This window comes from Brienomyrus brachyistius, chromosome 3 (assembly GCF_023856365.1).
Source record: "Brienomyrus brachyistius isolate T26 chromosome 3, BBRACH_0.4, whole genome shotgun sequence".
In the NCBI taxonomy this organism is placed as follows: Eukaryota; Metazoa; Chordata; class Actinopteri; order Osteoglossiformes; family Mormyridae; genus Brienomyrus; species Brienomyrus brachyistius.
Window position 1 is genome coordinate 6,355,609 of NC_064535.1, and position 16,405 is coordinate 6,372,013.

The following is a 16,405-nucleotide window of genomic DNA, read 5'->3' on the forward strand; positions in this document are numbered from 1 at the left end:
CTCCAAAATTAGCTCATCCCGTCAACTTGGATTTTGTTTAATTTGTATAACCAACCTAATATATCCTCAAGCCAATAAATATTAGTGAAACCAGTAGGCCGATATCACCCAAGTGCAAAAAACTAATCACGATCATCATTATTATGTTTTATTTGCACTGTGGTGTGTTTGCTATGTGTTATAATGCATTTTAATTGAAAAGTATTTCAATGCGCTCCGCTAATCCGAATCGGGTTACTGGCTGGGCTGGAGAGGCTGTTTGAAGGTCGGTGAAGGGTTAAAGATAGGAGGGAGGGGGATCTGACAGCAAACCAGCAGAGAGGAGTATAAAAACATTTCAGGACGGAGTCATATACAAACAACGTGCGAGTGAGAGGAGACTCTGACTTACACGCGGCCACGGACTCCCAGCAACTGCAAGGTAAAGTTGGGCGCAAAGGCAACTTAGTGCCAGGATGGATGGATTTCACGCCTAATCATCTTACTCGGAACCATCGATATGGACGTCATGAGACCATCACTTTTGTAAGAACTGGACGGAATTAACGATTCGCAATCATTTTATAAAGTTGCCTAACAGGATACATAGAAGATTTCAAATGTTGGAGGTGTATTTACTTACTTTGTAAATATCTATACGCAGAGGGGAAAAGCAAGCATTATAATGAGTCCCGCATTAAGGACTGAAATTCAACAGAAATGAAAAGCATACGGTTAAGGCACGATTCTGGTGAAAAGGCATTTTGACAGGCAAAGGAGGATGTGCACAGGACATAAAGTGGACAAGAGGGGACCCGGGGATCTGAGTGTCTGAGCTGATGCGAATCTTCACCTGAACTCGCATGAACAGCGGCACCTACAAAATTAACTGCGCGCTGAAACCCCCTTATTACATCGTGCATTGCACATATAATTTTAACGTCGTCGCTGCTCTGCAGGCTTAAATGTAAAACCAAACGGCTCCCAAGAGCCTCGGACTAATCTCATGTTTACGATCAACATTAATCAATTGAGTTAAGGCTATACGTTTTCAGTCAGTTTATTCAAACATTTTCAGATGCCGGAATATCAAAGGATTCAATAACTATGCTGGAACTTTTAACACAACTAGATATTATGAACTAGGCTAATAGGTGGAATAAAAAAGCCTATATTATATTGAATACTTAAGCAAATGTTTAATTGAATTACGCCAATTTCCATTCAATCAAAATCAGAGATCAGGGGGTTCGGAGTTTCAAAGTGCAAAAAGAAGATTTTTGTCACTTTATTCCCCATTTTTCCCCTTAATTTGTAATTCTGAATCCCGAGGTGGCTCCGCAGTGGTGTTGCGGCCCCTCGTCCGCGGCGGATCCGGAGAACGGAGGCTCTGCAGCGGGAGGAGGCGGCGGTGCATCCCCTGCCACACCGCAGGGTCCAAAAACCGGTCGTCTGAAAAGGATGGTTCGCTTGGCGGCCGAGTTATTGCTGCTGTTGGGACTGCTGCTTTTAACTTTACATATTACGGTGTTACGGAGCAGCCCATTGCAACAAGGAAACGCGACTTCAAGCAACGACCAGAATGCGCTCCCTGTGGAGGTGGGTTTTTGGTTTAAGCTACTCTCCCCAGTCTTTCTACAACGTGTCTGTCAAGTAACTTAAACAGTGCTGCAACACTTGCTACAGTATTTGTTCCATTCTTTGGATGCTTTTCACTTGGTCATCAATGTGTATTATGTCTGCTGGTAAAAATATGTACGTGGGAATCATAAAGAAAAGTATTATTATTATTATTATTATTATTATTATTATTATTATTATTATGTTTCCGGACACGTTTCTGTTGGAATGCGTCTGGTGTTTGCACATGACTGAATTATGTTTGCATTTTTATTTACTACAAAGAAGGACGAGATGAAGAATTCCAACTAAAATGTAATCTGAAGTAAAAAATGATCCGGAATAAGTCGCTGGCAATGAAAAGCGTTCCAAAGGAAGTCACAAGAATGGTTTTAGTAGGCTAGGCCTATATGTTATTTTTCATATTTCTAATCCACCTATTACCGTTATTGATAAACACCGTTTAAGATGTTGTCACTATAAAACAGCCTGCTGATTTGCAGTGAAATATTCTGCAGATGTTCATGATCTTTCGAGTTAGGCTATTAACAAAAGGTCGAGGTAAACCAAAAAATTACGTTACCCTGCCAAGTACATTAGGTTAGCGAAGAATGCGCTATTAAACAAATGGGACGCCGCAGTGTACCAAAGCGGCAGTTTAAGGGTATGCTTGATGTGGAGGAAATGTCTCAAATTCAATTGCGGTCTATATGAAGGGGAAACATATGCAGGAGACGTTGCCTGAAGAGCTCGATAAAAAAAGGTACTGTACGCTACGTAGGAGCACGAGCGTGTGCGCACGGAATTTTGTATCCCTGGGGCGCAGGAATTAAAATCCTTCCAGTAAAGATGATTAATATGGAGCCATCCAAGTATATCAATAAGCGATAGGTGCGTGCACACTTCGATAGCGCCGATCTCAAGGCTGCCACAAGGGGCGCTATTATTACTGTTTCTAATACTATATAAACTTAGTGAAACTAGCGCTGCTGTTACCTAGATCAAATGGGGAAAGGCGTAACGTGTGATTAGGCAATGATAATAAATGAAATTATCCTGAAAACTCAAATGACCATATGTCAAAGACTCTTCAGGATAATGCTTGGGCACCTGTTGGGTGGCACTGGCTCTACTTAAAATTAGGGTGGTGTTTTGTTAAAACTAAATTCAACAACAACTGAACTGTTGCTCTAATCCCGCATAGTAAATTAGTAAATTACTTCATCAGTCATTCAATTAAATTATTTAGTGTGAACTGTTTATTTTTTTAAGGGAGCTGAATGGTAGAGCATGCAAGAGAATAGTTGTCAATAAATGTCATTTGTATTAATGTGGTTTGAATATGAATCTGCAGAGATCAGCAGAGCCGTTGTTCCACTTCTTGATCCTCTCATCACCAAGTCACTCTTATCTGTTCAGGATTCTGTTACCTCTGGCCCTGGGGTATAGACTGATGTTGTGTTGAGCGTTTGTAGCAAGGCAGGGGGGTTGGGGGAGAGTGTTCAGGACACCACAGGTCCAAAATCCATGCAGCGGCAGTAAGAATTTTCCACTTATCTGCCAAACATGCACATTGACCATCAAATACACCAAACCAAATAGTAGCATCAGTAAACAAGCAGATATGCTTCCTGACTTACTGAAAGTTTCCTCATGAAAAATGTTCCCTCCCCCCCAAAATATGTCCCCAAATTTCCCCTCCACCCCACATACACACATCTGTCACCACTCCACTTCCAACCCAGTTCTTTCTGAAATTTGAAAAGATTTCAGTCTTTCACAGTGCCCACAGTGATCTGCTCTGTTCCCACATGGATAGGAACAGGAAGTGATGGGCGTAATTCTCTCAGGTACGGCACTGAGGCATCCTTTTCATAATAAGTCAGATTCGTTTCATTTTACAACTGGGGAAAATATAAAATAGATTCATTTCGGCCTACATCTGCCAAGCCGGAATGCTGGGCCGGTTTTGCTTCACGCGTGGAGTGATAAATCAGTTTATCCCGGTACCGTGGAGAGACGTGGGCTTGGACGGACCCCATCATTTGGGCACAGCCATGATGCCTCCCTGCTCTGCCTGGGACCCGCCCGGCTACATGCGGAAGCAAAGGGCCGGTAACAGCTACCCTAAAAACTGATATCCTCCAGCGTCTAGTTCTGAAATTACAGGCCTCCGGAGCCACAGTCGGTCCCGGCGCACACTGGAGGCCAGAGAGAGAGGACGTGGAGCTGGCGGTGGTGGCCTCAGACAGACAGCCACGCTAAAAACAGACACGCCGTTGTGCCCACAACAGCAGCGTGACAACTCTGGGAGCCTCCTTATCCAGAGCCGAGAGACTGGGGCCTTGGGAATCGACAGGGTCTCGCCAACTTGTTAAAAAACCCTTCTGACCACCTTTTCGAGTATTTTTAGCCAGTCTTTGAAGTGTCATTGGCAGCTGGTGGTGAGCCACGCAGTGATAGATGACAGTTTATGTGCAATACTGGGTTGTTTTCATATAACGCCGAATGTTGCGTGCCAAACAGACAATGAACGGGTGCAGAATCACTTCCTGTTTGTGTCATTCAGACAGTTCTGTCTCTTTTCAGACCCAGATGATACATCTGTAAATGCCAATTACAGGGACTATTTACTGCTTCATTTTGCTAAGCTTAACTCATCTTTTTTGCTTGGCTGCTGCCTCCCGGATCATTTTTTTTTCATTCCACGTTTTGGGTTTTGAGTGGAAGCATTTGTCTTCTATGAGGTGCTAATATATGGGTCGGATCGCGAGTGTAAATATTCTGTGATATTTCGCAGTGGAGCGATCTTCCGATCCTGCCCCATGTGGCGTTGATTAACATTCGAGTTATGCACAGTTTTTTTGGAGGGGGATTAACTAAATGATGAACACACATTTTTAGCTCTTTACTTCTCATGTGGCACTTGTAAGTACGGCCGTGGTTTGCTGCTCAGTGTACAGATTCTGAGCATGAGCGTTGAGACATTTCTCTAGACGGAGAATGATGGGTGTACACTGCAAGGTGCCAATAAACAGCCAATAAACAGGCCAGATAGGAGTTGAACCAGGATCTCAATGAGTAACCCTAAAGACTGCATTCTGCGGAATAGCTCTGATTTAGTATGGAGCAAGAGATGGTCACTTTCACCTTCTCAGATTGAGATCCCAGTAAACACCCAGAGGCCGGTAGATCTTCTTCAGGTCCCTGTTTCTGTTCTGTGCCAGAGGGCTGGTGTGTGAAGAGTAGCTCACATGAGTGTCAAAGCCGCACCAACTCTGGTGAGGCCGGCAACCCAAGGAGGACAACCTGCTGTGACCCGCGGAACATTCCTGTGTCAATGTGCCAGCAGGTCTCCGGTGGCAACAAGGAGACGTGCTGTTTTATAGGAGCCGGGGACAGTATCACACAATCGCACGATATCACACAATGACTGAGTTACACACATAAAGCACAGGAGATATTTAATGCAAACTCAACTTTGCATTTATGGCGTTTTTTTTATCCCTATTTATCCCTATCCCAGTGTTTCTAAAACAAGGTCAATGAGTAAATTATGACGGAGCAACAAAAGGGTTTTTAAAGCAAGCAGACTAGGAGCCTCCAGCTGTTGGTCAGCAGCTGATTTTCCTTGATGTTGGCGTGGAGTCTGATAGAAACCAGAGCTGTGGCTGAGAAATGCAGAGAACCGTAACGTTGGTTTTTGTTTTTTGGTAACAAATTAAGTTTGGGGGGGTGCGAGGGAGATGAAAGCAGAGGACTGCCATTCCACCAAAATGTCAGATTCAAAAGCGCGAGGCACAATATCATCAGCATTTATTTCCTGAGCCCCCCCCAACTGAAAGTCATGCTCCTTTAATCAACCCCTGTAAAAAGGGAAGTGAGCGAGTGAAGGGGGTGGAATGGAGTCGGGGGTGGGGGGGGTGGGTGGAGGGGGGGCTCCCATTCATGTTTTTAGAACTAACTTCCTGGGATGCCCAGTGGCACATGATGAACAGAAGACAGTCGCATCTCCTTTGATCTTCCTATTTAAAGGCAGCGAGGGGGGGGGGGATCTCAGGGGCATAATCAGGTGACGGCCAACTGTAAAAATGGCTTTAATCATTTAACAACTGTCCCCAACCCCCCGACGCAGCTGCCTATTCTAACTGGGAGTCAGACGCATTAGATCGAATTTATACAGGCATTTAAACGTAATTCTAAGCTTGACTTTTGTCTCTTTGTAAATGTCATAGCTGCTGAAGAGCAAATGAGGAAGCGGAAGATGGAAAGTAATCCAATTATTAGCCTTTTCCTGTCAGCACTACATTTGATGCTATGAAAGCTGACGTTTCATTGGAGGATTAATTGTGCCCGCCTGCTGTACTTATTTGCATAATGGACGGGATTCCCTGGGGTGGGTCTTTTGCCCAAAGACGATGCATTTACATGGGAAAGAAAAGTGCAATAACAAAAGAGTTAAGTGAAATTGCTTTGCACCCCCTGCTGTGCCACCTCCCCCCCCCCCCCAGTTTTTTTTTTAAAACTGCCAGTAAAATATAAAAAATTTTAGGATTTTTGTTACCGAAAGTTGTAACCAGTGTCAAATGTCCCATGTTTACCTGCGTCAATGTGTGATACAGTAGTCGCCATATGGTTAAAACTCAGCAGTACATTAAAGTCTTAAAAGTCCGATTTTTTTTACGGTCGACTTGGGTAGAGACTTTCACCAGGGCTCCATATTACCCGATCGGCTTGCTTTGAAGACCTATACCACTGGGTCATATTGCTGCAGCAATAAATTCAAGGTTCTAGAGAAATTGTCTCAGGAGGGACCCAGGGGCCACGGAACACAGGAGTGAGGAAACCTGGCTGAAGAGTATCAACCAAGGCAACGTAGATGTACTCCTGAAGTCTAGGCTTTCAAGGACCTGCTGACTTCCATAGAAATGGCATCCAGTCAAAAAGGTTCACTTTTATAGGTTTGTTTAAGCACAGTTTACGGTTCTCAGATCTGACCAGAGAGGGTGGCTTTTCACGGAATTTAGGAAGGGGTAGGCGTGCGGAGAAGATGAGCTCAAACTGAGCATGAAAAGATCAGACAATCTCCAGAAAGGGCACGGGTGTGTCCTTGAACCCAAAGGTAATTTAAAGCCAGGGGGGCAGGATAAAGGACCTGTATCGTGATAGCTCCCCCTCGGTCAATGTGGGGGAAAAAAACAGGGAAACGCATCCAGAGACACCCAAGGGGGTATCACAGCAGCCTGGCCGTGACACCATGCTGGCGAGTGACCGGGCCTTGTTCACAGAGCAGGGCTGCGCCTCTGAGGCTCGGTAATCCCATTGTGGTGAAGCACTGTGCGCTTGCGGTATTGGTTAGCGCGGATAGGAAACCCTATCTCCCAAGCCGCACTGGCCCGTCCGCACAAAAGCCACATCATTCCACTTTCCCTTTTTTTAAACATCAACACAAACTTTCCTTATAAATAAATATACAAACAAGAAATGTCAGTTTTAGTTTTGTTTACATTGAAAACATTTCGGTTGCGGATGATCTTACTTTCCTCCTCCTTGGTAGCTTTATGTGCGAGCGTGGAGGGGGTGTGCTTTGCCGGGATTTAATTACAGGGCCCAAAGGCTTCTGGAGTGGGGTGGAGGGGCTCAGCAAGCATGTACTTTGATTATAGAGGGGTTATCGGAGTATGAACGCTATCTGGTGAAAGATGGGAAGGATGTTAGGGGACATTCCATGCCTTGGTTCACCACTTCCTGTCTCTCCATCCGCAGCGATTCAATAGGCTCTCTCTGTGGTCACAGGTCTCGGGGCCAAGAGGATTGCATCATCTAATCTTTCAATTTCTTTCATAGCTAAATCGGTCCCCCCCCCCCACACCCTTTAACATTTTATGACTTTGTTTATGAGCTTTGATGTGCTCTGTCTAATTGGCTATCTTAAGAGGGAGCCTCGTCTGGTCTCCAGCTGGTTAGACGAACCTTTCAAAGGAATGTATTTTTGTATTATGTGTATATATAAATACATACAAACACGCAGCCTGGTTGTTTATAGATGTAGCGAGATCGCTGTCTTTGCCATACGGTTTATGTGTAAAATAGGGGATGGGATTTTGATAGCAGATGTAAATCAAAATAACACCCCGCTGTAACGGCACTGAGCAAAGCCGGATATGCGTCATAATTCTAGCACACATGGGCAACAGGTTTCCCCATGTATGGCCCATATGTCCTGTGTGTGCATGCAGGTCACACAGATCTGTGATGACTCGCACACATGCATATGCAACCGGATACAAACATACAATCTCACTGCAGAATAGCGCCTTCCCTAGGCCAGACCACTTTACTGCGTGGGTGGGGCCACCACACAGTTGACATATTGGGCTGCCACACTCCCGGCCCTCGCTGCAGTCAGAAAAACACACCAGACAGACAGAGGAAAAATAACAAGATTGATGACTCCCCTTTGATCTCATTGTCTACCATACAAGTATAGAAGATTACTGGGTGCTTTAAGCTGTCTGTACAGTTGGAAGTAATTGCTCCTTCTGTGCATGCGTGTGATGGGGAACACATGACTTAGAGGGCCCTGGGGGGGATGTCTCTGTGGCCTCCAACGCAGACTGCACCGTATATCACTGTCAGCTGAGGACGTCACGTCAACACTCCGCCAATTGTCATTAAACATCTTCAGCCTCTCCGACAAACAGGATATCAGACGGAAAGTCTTTAATGGAGCACAGCTGCTCGTCATGGTCCGTCTTTAAGGTGTAAATGACCCGCGTGGAAAGCCTTTTATGATATAATTAAACAGGCGTCATGCTCCTTATCTCAGACTTTTGGAGGCACTCAAGTCAACAGGTGGGGCAGCGTGGTGACAAAGAAGCACTGATAGCCCACACCAGGCCACGTCACACATGCCCGGCTTGCCCAGCTCATCAGGGTTTGGGACTCCACCTTCTGAGTCCTTGCTTTGTGGCCTGTGGAGAATGGTCATCAGGATTCATCTCCACCAATGATGTTGAAGGTTTTAAGGAGGCCAAATATTGCAGTACAATTCGTTATTTTTTTTAGGACACTGATTTCTGACAGGCTGAAAGTAATAGATAGTGTGGGCAAGATTCGAGGTTTTTCTGCTGCCTCCCCACCCCAGAGGAACTTAATTTCTCCTGACGACTGCTGAGAACAAGACAGATCCCCATCACGGGATTTTACGGTCACTGCATGACCTGTAAAGTGTTTGACCGGATTTGGTCTGTTCTTCCAGAGCAGAAACCATGATGAGAGCAGCTCCTTGACCTGGCTGGCCCATGGAGGGCGCCGCTCTGCTCCATCCGCTCGCCACCAAGCCCAGCACCATGGCTCAGGCAGCACCTTGCAGAGGGATGGACCTGGAGCCTTCCTCTTTGACCTCCACAATTTCCCTGACCTGTCCAACACAGACATCAATGGACAGAACCCCAACATTCAGGTGGGCCAGACCCCGAAATGGATGCAGAAGGGCTCATACTATTAGCAGTGGAAGAATATTATTAATAGATAGGCATTGTATGGTACCACACCATACTTCATTGCATATTATGTATTTCTATACATGTCTATATCTATCCATGTTTCTATATTTATTTGTACTTGTCTGTGCTGTACTGCTGCCTACGCTAGTGGGCAAAATTATGGAAACCCTTCCAATTTGTGGACATTGCAGAACTTAATTTAATTGCTGCTCCAGTTTATTTAATCGTCCAATGTATGATATTTGTAATATGTGTTGTAGGGATCATGTTTCAAGTGGGATTAGAGTTTTCCTTGTGAAAATGAATGGAGAGTCCCCACAAAGATATAATTAAAAATCTGTGTGTGTGTGTGTGTGTGTGTGTGTGTGAATGAAAGATGTGGCTAGCCAAGCACACAGACCAGATGCTCCTCAAACAGGAAGAGGCACAACGACCTGTTAGCGCACCGCTAACCCTTTTCAGCGGGCCGGCTTTTAGAGACACACATAAAAACACACACACATAGACAGGAAGCACTCGAATGAAAGGGACCAGCCCCCCCCCACCCCTCCCACCGCCTCCCATGAATAAATGAACCATGGGGGTTTTCGGATAATAAGTGCGTTTGATGCACAAAGCAAGGATAGGAAATGCAACGTAAACACTGCGGTCTGATGCCGCCTCCCATCCAGTTACTGACCTGTGCAAGTTTAGCTTTGGATCCAAAACAAGCTTGGGAACGGGTCGGACTGAAGGGATGTAAAAGCAAAAACATTCAGCTCAGATTATTAGAGAGATAAAGTAAATTAGAAGAATTATATGCTAGGAAGTCTTGGCTGGTACTTTGAAAAGCATTAAAGTACGGTGGTCTGGCCTTTTTGATTCATATATGATAAATATATATGTAAACTGCCGAGTACATTGCGGTTTAATACAAATTCAAAGCTAACCAGTCTTGACAGCATCTACACACTGCCAATGTCATTTGTGGTCTCCTAACAATTCCCAGTGGAGGCCGCTGAAAGGCAGCTAAGAAGCCAGCCGTCTTTCAGCTGCAATTCCTGGATGGAAGGTCTTTGTGACGTGACCTGTGGCAGTGCATTATGGGACGGGTAATAAGGACACCCGTCACGCTGGAATCGCGGCCTTGCCATTTTTACAGTTTGCCAGCTCCTTCCCCGTTGAGATTCCCTTCCATCTATGAATCACGGCTCCGTTTCTGACGGGATTACAACGGAATTGTATCTGAGACGTGAGAAAAGATGATAAATATCAGTGTGTCAAGTTGAGGCTTATAGCTATAGATTTGCCAGAGGAGAGGGTATCTTTGATGTGGGGCTGGGAGCAGTGGAGTTTGAGAAGCTCAGGGTTAACGTGAAGGAAGCGGCTAGTGACTGGGCCAATCTCCGAAGCAGAGCAGTAATCTCAGAGATACGCTTCTGTGTCTTGGCCTGGTCTGACCCAACCCTGAATATCATGCACAGCTTGGTTGTTCATGATGTCATGCTGGATCTTGACAGCATAAATCACAGTCTTCTGACCTCCTGCAATGACCTAATTGACATTTCATGGAGATTTAAAGAGCTTCAGTAGAATGCAGGGATTTTGATTGCCGGCTGGGAGATTCATTTGATGGCCCACCGCTTGTCCCCAGGTGACGATCGAGGTGGTGGATGGGCTGGAGGTCCCAGAGCCGGAGAAGGATCTTCGCAAGGAGAGCAGAGCGGGCTGGGCCACACCCAACTGGAGGAACTGGTGGCAGCAGTCAGCCTCAGCCCCCGCCCACAGACCCGAAGAGCAAGACTACCCATACAACGGCGATACTGATGACAGCAACTTCCTGAAGCCGCTGAGGGACTGGGAGCGCCGCGGCGGGGCAGGCAAGGCGCATGCGGAGTACGGTGAGCGGTCTATTTCAGCACCAGCAAACATGCAGCAGAAGATTCAGCATCTGTGCTGGTCATATGCAACAGGTGCATTGGAAAGCCTGCCTGTTAAAGCGCGCCCGATTACGACAGTCTAAGGACTATTGCAAAAACAGTGCAGGACAGTGCAAAATAGTACAGATGGTGCAAAAACTAGACAATATGCTCATAAAAATGGGGCAAAAACTAAGACAGCATGCCAGCATTCTGAAATGAGCTGTACCGTTTCTAAGCTTTATGTAGCTGTGGTTGCTATGCAGGTGTTTCTCTTTACCTCAGCGCTTATGCTCCGTCACACAGCTTAGCAGTGGGATGCCTGGCACCTGTCCATCCCACCCTGGCGCGTTGGGAGAACTGGGCTACATGACTATATAAATGTGGGTTTTGTAAATGAATGCCAGCTTTGTGTAGTACGCATCCTTTTGATGCCCTGACGTGCCAACAAGACGGCTGATGTGGGAAGTGTCCCGTCCCATGTTTAGCGGCCCTGCGTATGGGATGTGATCCCATCTCGAGGGCCCCGGACCGTGGCCCACCAAGCCCACACTTATCGAGGCACAATGCGGCGGTGATTAAAGCCAACTTCAGGCTCAGCAATGAGGCCTTATCAAGGCCTGATTATGCATTACTCATTCTGACTGCGGTTAGCAGGGTGCCTGGACACGGTCGATGCGGGTCCATAACTGAACACAGCCTGGGGTTATCAAGGCTCTTGAGCCTGAGCCAGCGCAGTGCAGTTACAGGGAGCCTCATACGGGGGTCCTCGTTTCCTCTTCTGCTCATTTCCTGGATTTACTCTCAGTGCTCAGGCAGTAATTTGTCATTAGCTGGCGAATCAGTGCTGGGTATCTGGCCCTCAGCCCCTGGGTAATGATGACTATCTGGGGCAGATGTGGGGCAAGACTTGGCCCGTGACCTCCAACGCTACTGACACACTGCAGCCGGCGTTAAGCGACTTACATATACACACAGCCATGATTAACGTGTAATTGCGTGATCACTGACGGGAATGTTAAAATACATTCTCGAGTAAATAGCCTTCTGAAGTAGCATGCTGTCAGTAACCCCGCCACATGCCCAAGCTTTCCTGTATTTTTCAAGGTGTAGAATTAAAGATTATAAGCAAAGCGACACCAACAATGGGGACGCAAACACAGCCCATCCGGGCAGCTCATGCAGCACTTGAAATAACTACCTTCCACTGTCTATTATCACTTCCATAAACTCATCTTACTCCGGGTCCCCACTATTGTTACCCTTTGGGCTGACCCAGCGTACCGGCGCTGGTGGGCGTATCCCGATCCCTCGGTCGTTTGCGGCGCGCTCCGTTCGTTCCCCGCGTTGTGTCTTGCGCAAGCACCCAGTGGCTCCTTTACGAGGAAATGTTCACTGGTTTAGCAGGATTGGAGCCGGCTGTAACAGCTGGCCCTCTCCCACCGCAGGTTTACGGCTAAATACTTGCAGCTGCCCTGGACCTGGGTGAGGGTGAGGGTGGGGGGACCACGTTAGGGTATGGGACTCGGTCTTGGCTGCGTTATGGCTCTCCGGCCGGGAGCAAGCGCAGGCAAATTGTCACCCCTTTCCCAAGAGAAACTCGACAGCAGCGTGGGCAGACTCTGTGTGTGTGGTGTGTGTGTGTGTGTGTGTATATATGTGTGTGTTCACGCCGGCTCCAGGGTCAGAGCCAGAGGAGTCGTCCAGACCAGACCCCCGCACTGTCTCACATGTGTGAAAGCCATTTAGAGAGGCACGCTAATGACTTCGCTAGTTGGCAGCTGGCCTGGGCTCCAGGTACCAGCAACATGTGGAGGCAATCAGCACGGCCACGGAATTGTTGGCATCCTGTAGACTCTCTGCTCATCCACCCCCTCCCCCTTCCCCCGGCTCTCTCCGGCACAGATTACATGGATGGGGAGGGAGACTGGAGCTCCTGGTCGCTGTGCAGCGTCACCTGTGGGAATGGGAACCAGAAGCGCACCAGGTCGTGTGGTTACGCCTGCACGGCTACGGAGTCCCGCACCTGTGATGCGCCAAGCTGCCCAGGTTGGTTATGGGAGGGAAACCCCACTCACCACTAAGGAAACCCCACTTACCGCTAAGGAAACCCCACTTACCACTAAGGAAACCTCACTCACCGCTGGGGCCTCATTACCCAGATCCACCTGCCTGTCACTGAGATACGGGCTAACATATTTATTTTATTGCTTATTTGGATGCTTTTATCGAAAGTGACTTTCTACATTTTTATTAATACAAATTTTACTGGAACAATTCAGGTCCAACTTATTATTGTGCTCAACTGTAATTATTCCTGCAATGGCAGTCCCTTCTCCCCATAGTATTATTACCATTTTGAGTTTGTGGAGAAGATGGAATTTAACAAAATTGGGTAAAAACAGGACTGGAGATTTGACATCAGAATTCGCAAAAATGCAAAAAAGGCCATCAGGTTACGGAAAGGACTAGAGTAACGCAAATGAGGCATAGGTGAGGTGAATGAACGTCACTGTCTTTGCTGTCGCAGGGATCGAGGACGCCTTCAAGACAGCCGCCACAGAAGTTAGTCTGCTGGCCGGGACCGACGAGTTCAACGCCACGGAGCTCTTCGGTGTCGGTAAGGCACCCCCACTTGGCTTTTGGCCCCTCCGGTACTTCCTATCATCTGGTCTCATCTTTCATGCGGACAGCTGACTTGGAAAGCATTGCGCACTAGCTCAGAACACGGAGTAATTCCATGGGCCCTCTTAGCATTCCAGCGTGTGGATGAAAGGCCGCAGGGCGCGGTATGGGGGGGGGGGTGGGGGGTTGCCAGTAGTCTTCCAGCCTTCTGTTCCCAATCACAGTCCACCATGGGAGGGTGGAGGGGGGGACAACCCTTCACCCCTCAGATAAAGCACCCCTTATTGTTGCATTTACACTACAGCCTGAGAGGGCCCCGTCTTTAACTGCGACCCAATGCCTTCCAGACACGGACAGCTGCGAGAGATGGATGAACTGCAAGAGTGAATTCCTGAAGAAGTACATGCTGAAGGTGGCCAACGACCTGCCCAGTTGCCCGTGCTCCTACCCCACCGAGGTCGCCTATGGCACAGCCAGCATCCATGACGCTACCACCAGGAAGGACTTCCGCTGGAAGGATGCCAGCAGTCCCAAGGAGAAGCTGGAGATCTACAAGCCGACGGCACGCTACTGCATTCGGTCCTCGCTCACGCTGGAGTCCACCACGCTGGCTGCACAGCACTGCTGCTATGACGACACAATGAGGCTCATCACACGCGGTAAGGGTGCCGGCACACCCAACCTCATCAGCACAGAGTTCTCCGCCGACCTGCACTACAAGGTCGACATTCTGCCCTGGATCATCTGCAAGGGCGACTGGAGTCGCTATAACCAGGCCCGACCACCCAACAATGGCCAACGATGTGACGACAACCCGCTGGATGAAGACTACTACAGGCAGTTCGAGGAGGCCAGGGAGTTCTGAATCCAACTGGAAAGCAGCACAAAAGGGTCGGCGGGTGGGCATGACAGAGGTTGAAAGACTCAAAGAAAAGAAAAGAAATCTTCAGAGCTTGCAGAGGGTGCAGCCACTTTTTCCCGGCCATTGCAAGAACTTCCATTGAGTTGGGTGGGCCCCACACGCTTAGCCGGCGTGGCCAGGAGCAGGGCACTGTGACACAGGCCCAACGGACCCCTTTATCTTCTCCCGTCTCATTTAAATTCTTCTCGAGAGCAAGGGGCCCATTCTGTTCGTCATGGCAACGGCAAGACGGATAGCAATTGGGTCCTTCATGTAAAATCGTATAGCATTCGAAGCTATTTAAAGCTGTAATCCAAGTATTTTTAAAAAAATTTTTGTAAATGTCATGTCCGATATTTCAGTCAAGGGGGATTCGATGGGAGTCGTTAGCGGATAGATGCAAAACATTTCTGTTGCACCAAAGTGAAGGATATTAAAAATTCTTCAGGTGGACTTCTTAGAAAAGCAGCTTTCTTGCTTGGCATGCTGAGAAGGGCCTAGAAAGGAAGACGGACAACGCAGCTACTGAACAGAAACCAAGGACTGCGCGGCAGTCTTGGCGTCAGCCGACACCGACGGAAGCGAGACGCGTTTCAAGGGAAAGTGAGCCAACACCTACTCTGTCATAAAGCACAAGCCATTCGTTTTGTTCTTCTCAAAAGGGATGGTTAGTAATGACCGTCTGTGAAAGGGGATTATTTACAGGGATGTAGAAACCATGGGCAGAGGCCCTTCATGTATGCGGAGGGCCTGGCCCTTCCCAGTATTGCTTTGGGTATAATATTAAGGTTCCCATTGTAAAGTTTGTCTATTTAGCATGCACCAAGCTTTTACAAATCATCTACAGTTGTATTTTCATTATTACCCCTCACATTTCCCTTCTTTTCTGGATGTACAAAAAAAACCTTCATTATTTTTGTAAAGTATTTATTAAGTTGTAGCTATGTCCCGTACATTGGGTATAATTATGTGGTTAATGTTTGTAGTAGGTGATGTATACTGAAAGACGTCTGAGATGAAAGTTTTAATAAAAACAACTATAAGTTCTCATAAAAGTTCATTTTAATTATTTAACAAGTATTTGTGGCCCACGACCAAGGCCACACTTTCTCTCATTTATAGTTTTTTATTGGAATTTTTTACTTTCAAATTTATGCCACTTTCCACTTTTTTTTTGGGTAAAATTCACCTGCTATTAGGCTCCTTTCCTTGTGTTTTATTGCACTGTCAGAAAGCATTATTTCTGACAAAAAGCATTGGCAGCAATTAAACTTTTTCCAACAGCTGAACCCACCTCACTGGGTTCCCATTAGTTCCTGCCTTGCGGAGACGTTGAAATAATTACTCTGTCTCCTTTTCCTATTTCCGTTTTAATCTTCCTCCCAAATGTGGCTCAAATCCTCCATCTCCCAGCATTTGTACGTGCAGATTCCAGCGCTTTCCCTTCTCCGCATAACAGACTACGGTCTGCTTCTGGTCTTGAAGCATTTCATGGGAGAGGATAAGTAAAAAGGTACAGGAAAATGGCAAGCTATGATACCAGAACGTCGTTAATAAGCAATATGAAGATAACGCACATCACTTGCCGACTGACCTTGAAGATTTACATCTCAGATGAAGCAGGTATCGCCTACTTCATCTACTAGAGAGAGACTCCAAATTAAATGTTAGTTTGCCCTTATAAGCATTCGATCTAGGCCTACACACTTACAGCAGTTAAAACAATGCAAAGACATCTACAGTCATATTCAGAGAGCTTTCCCTCTGTTAGGGGGTGGACAAGGGCGCCCCGTCAACGCCGAAGGACTGATTGATGCTATACATCTTAAGTTCATTCAAAAAAAAAAACTACCCAAAAAAATAAAAAACCCTAA

The 16,405-nt window shown here is 46.8% G+C and overlaps 1 protein-coding gene across 1 annotated transcript; it reads left to right on the forward strand.

The window, feature by feature from the left end:
- The first annotated feature begins 340 nt into the window (after positions 1 to 340).
- Positions 341 to 15,586, forward strand: ism1 (isthmin 1). The gene is made up of 6 exons (XM_049008948.1): positions 341 to 1,578; positions 8,861 to 9,064; positions 10,741 to 10,987; positions 12,911 to 13,054; positions 13,536 to 13,625; positions 13,978 to 15,586. The coding sequence occupies exons 1-6, from the start codon at positions 1,441 to 1,443 to the stop codon at positions 14,493 to 14,495; spliced, it is 1,341 nt and encodes a 446-aa protein (XP_048864905.1). The 5' UTR covers positions 341 to 1,440; the 3' UTR covers positions 14,496 to 15,586.
- Positions 15,587 to 16,405: the final 819 nt, after the last annotated feature.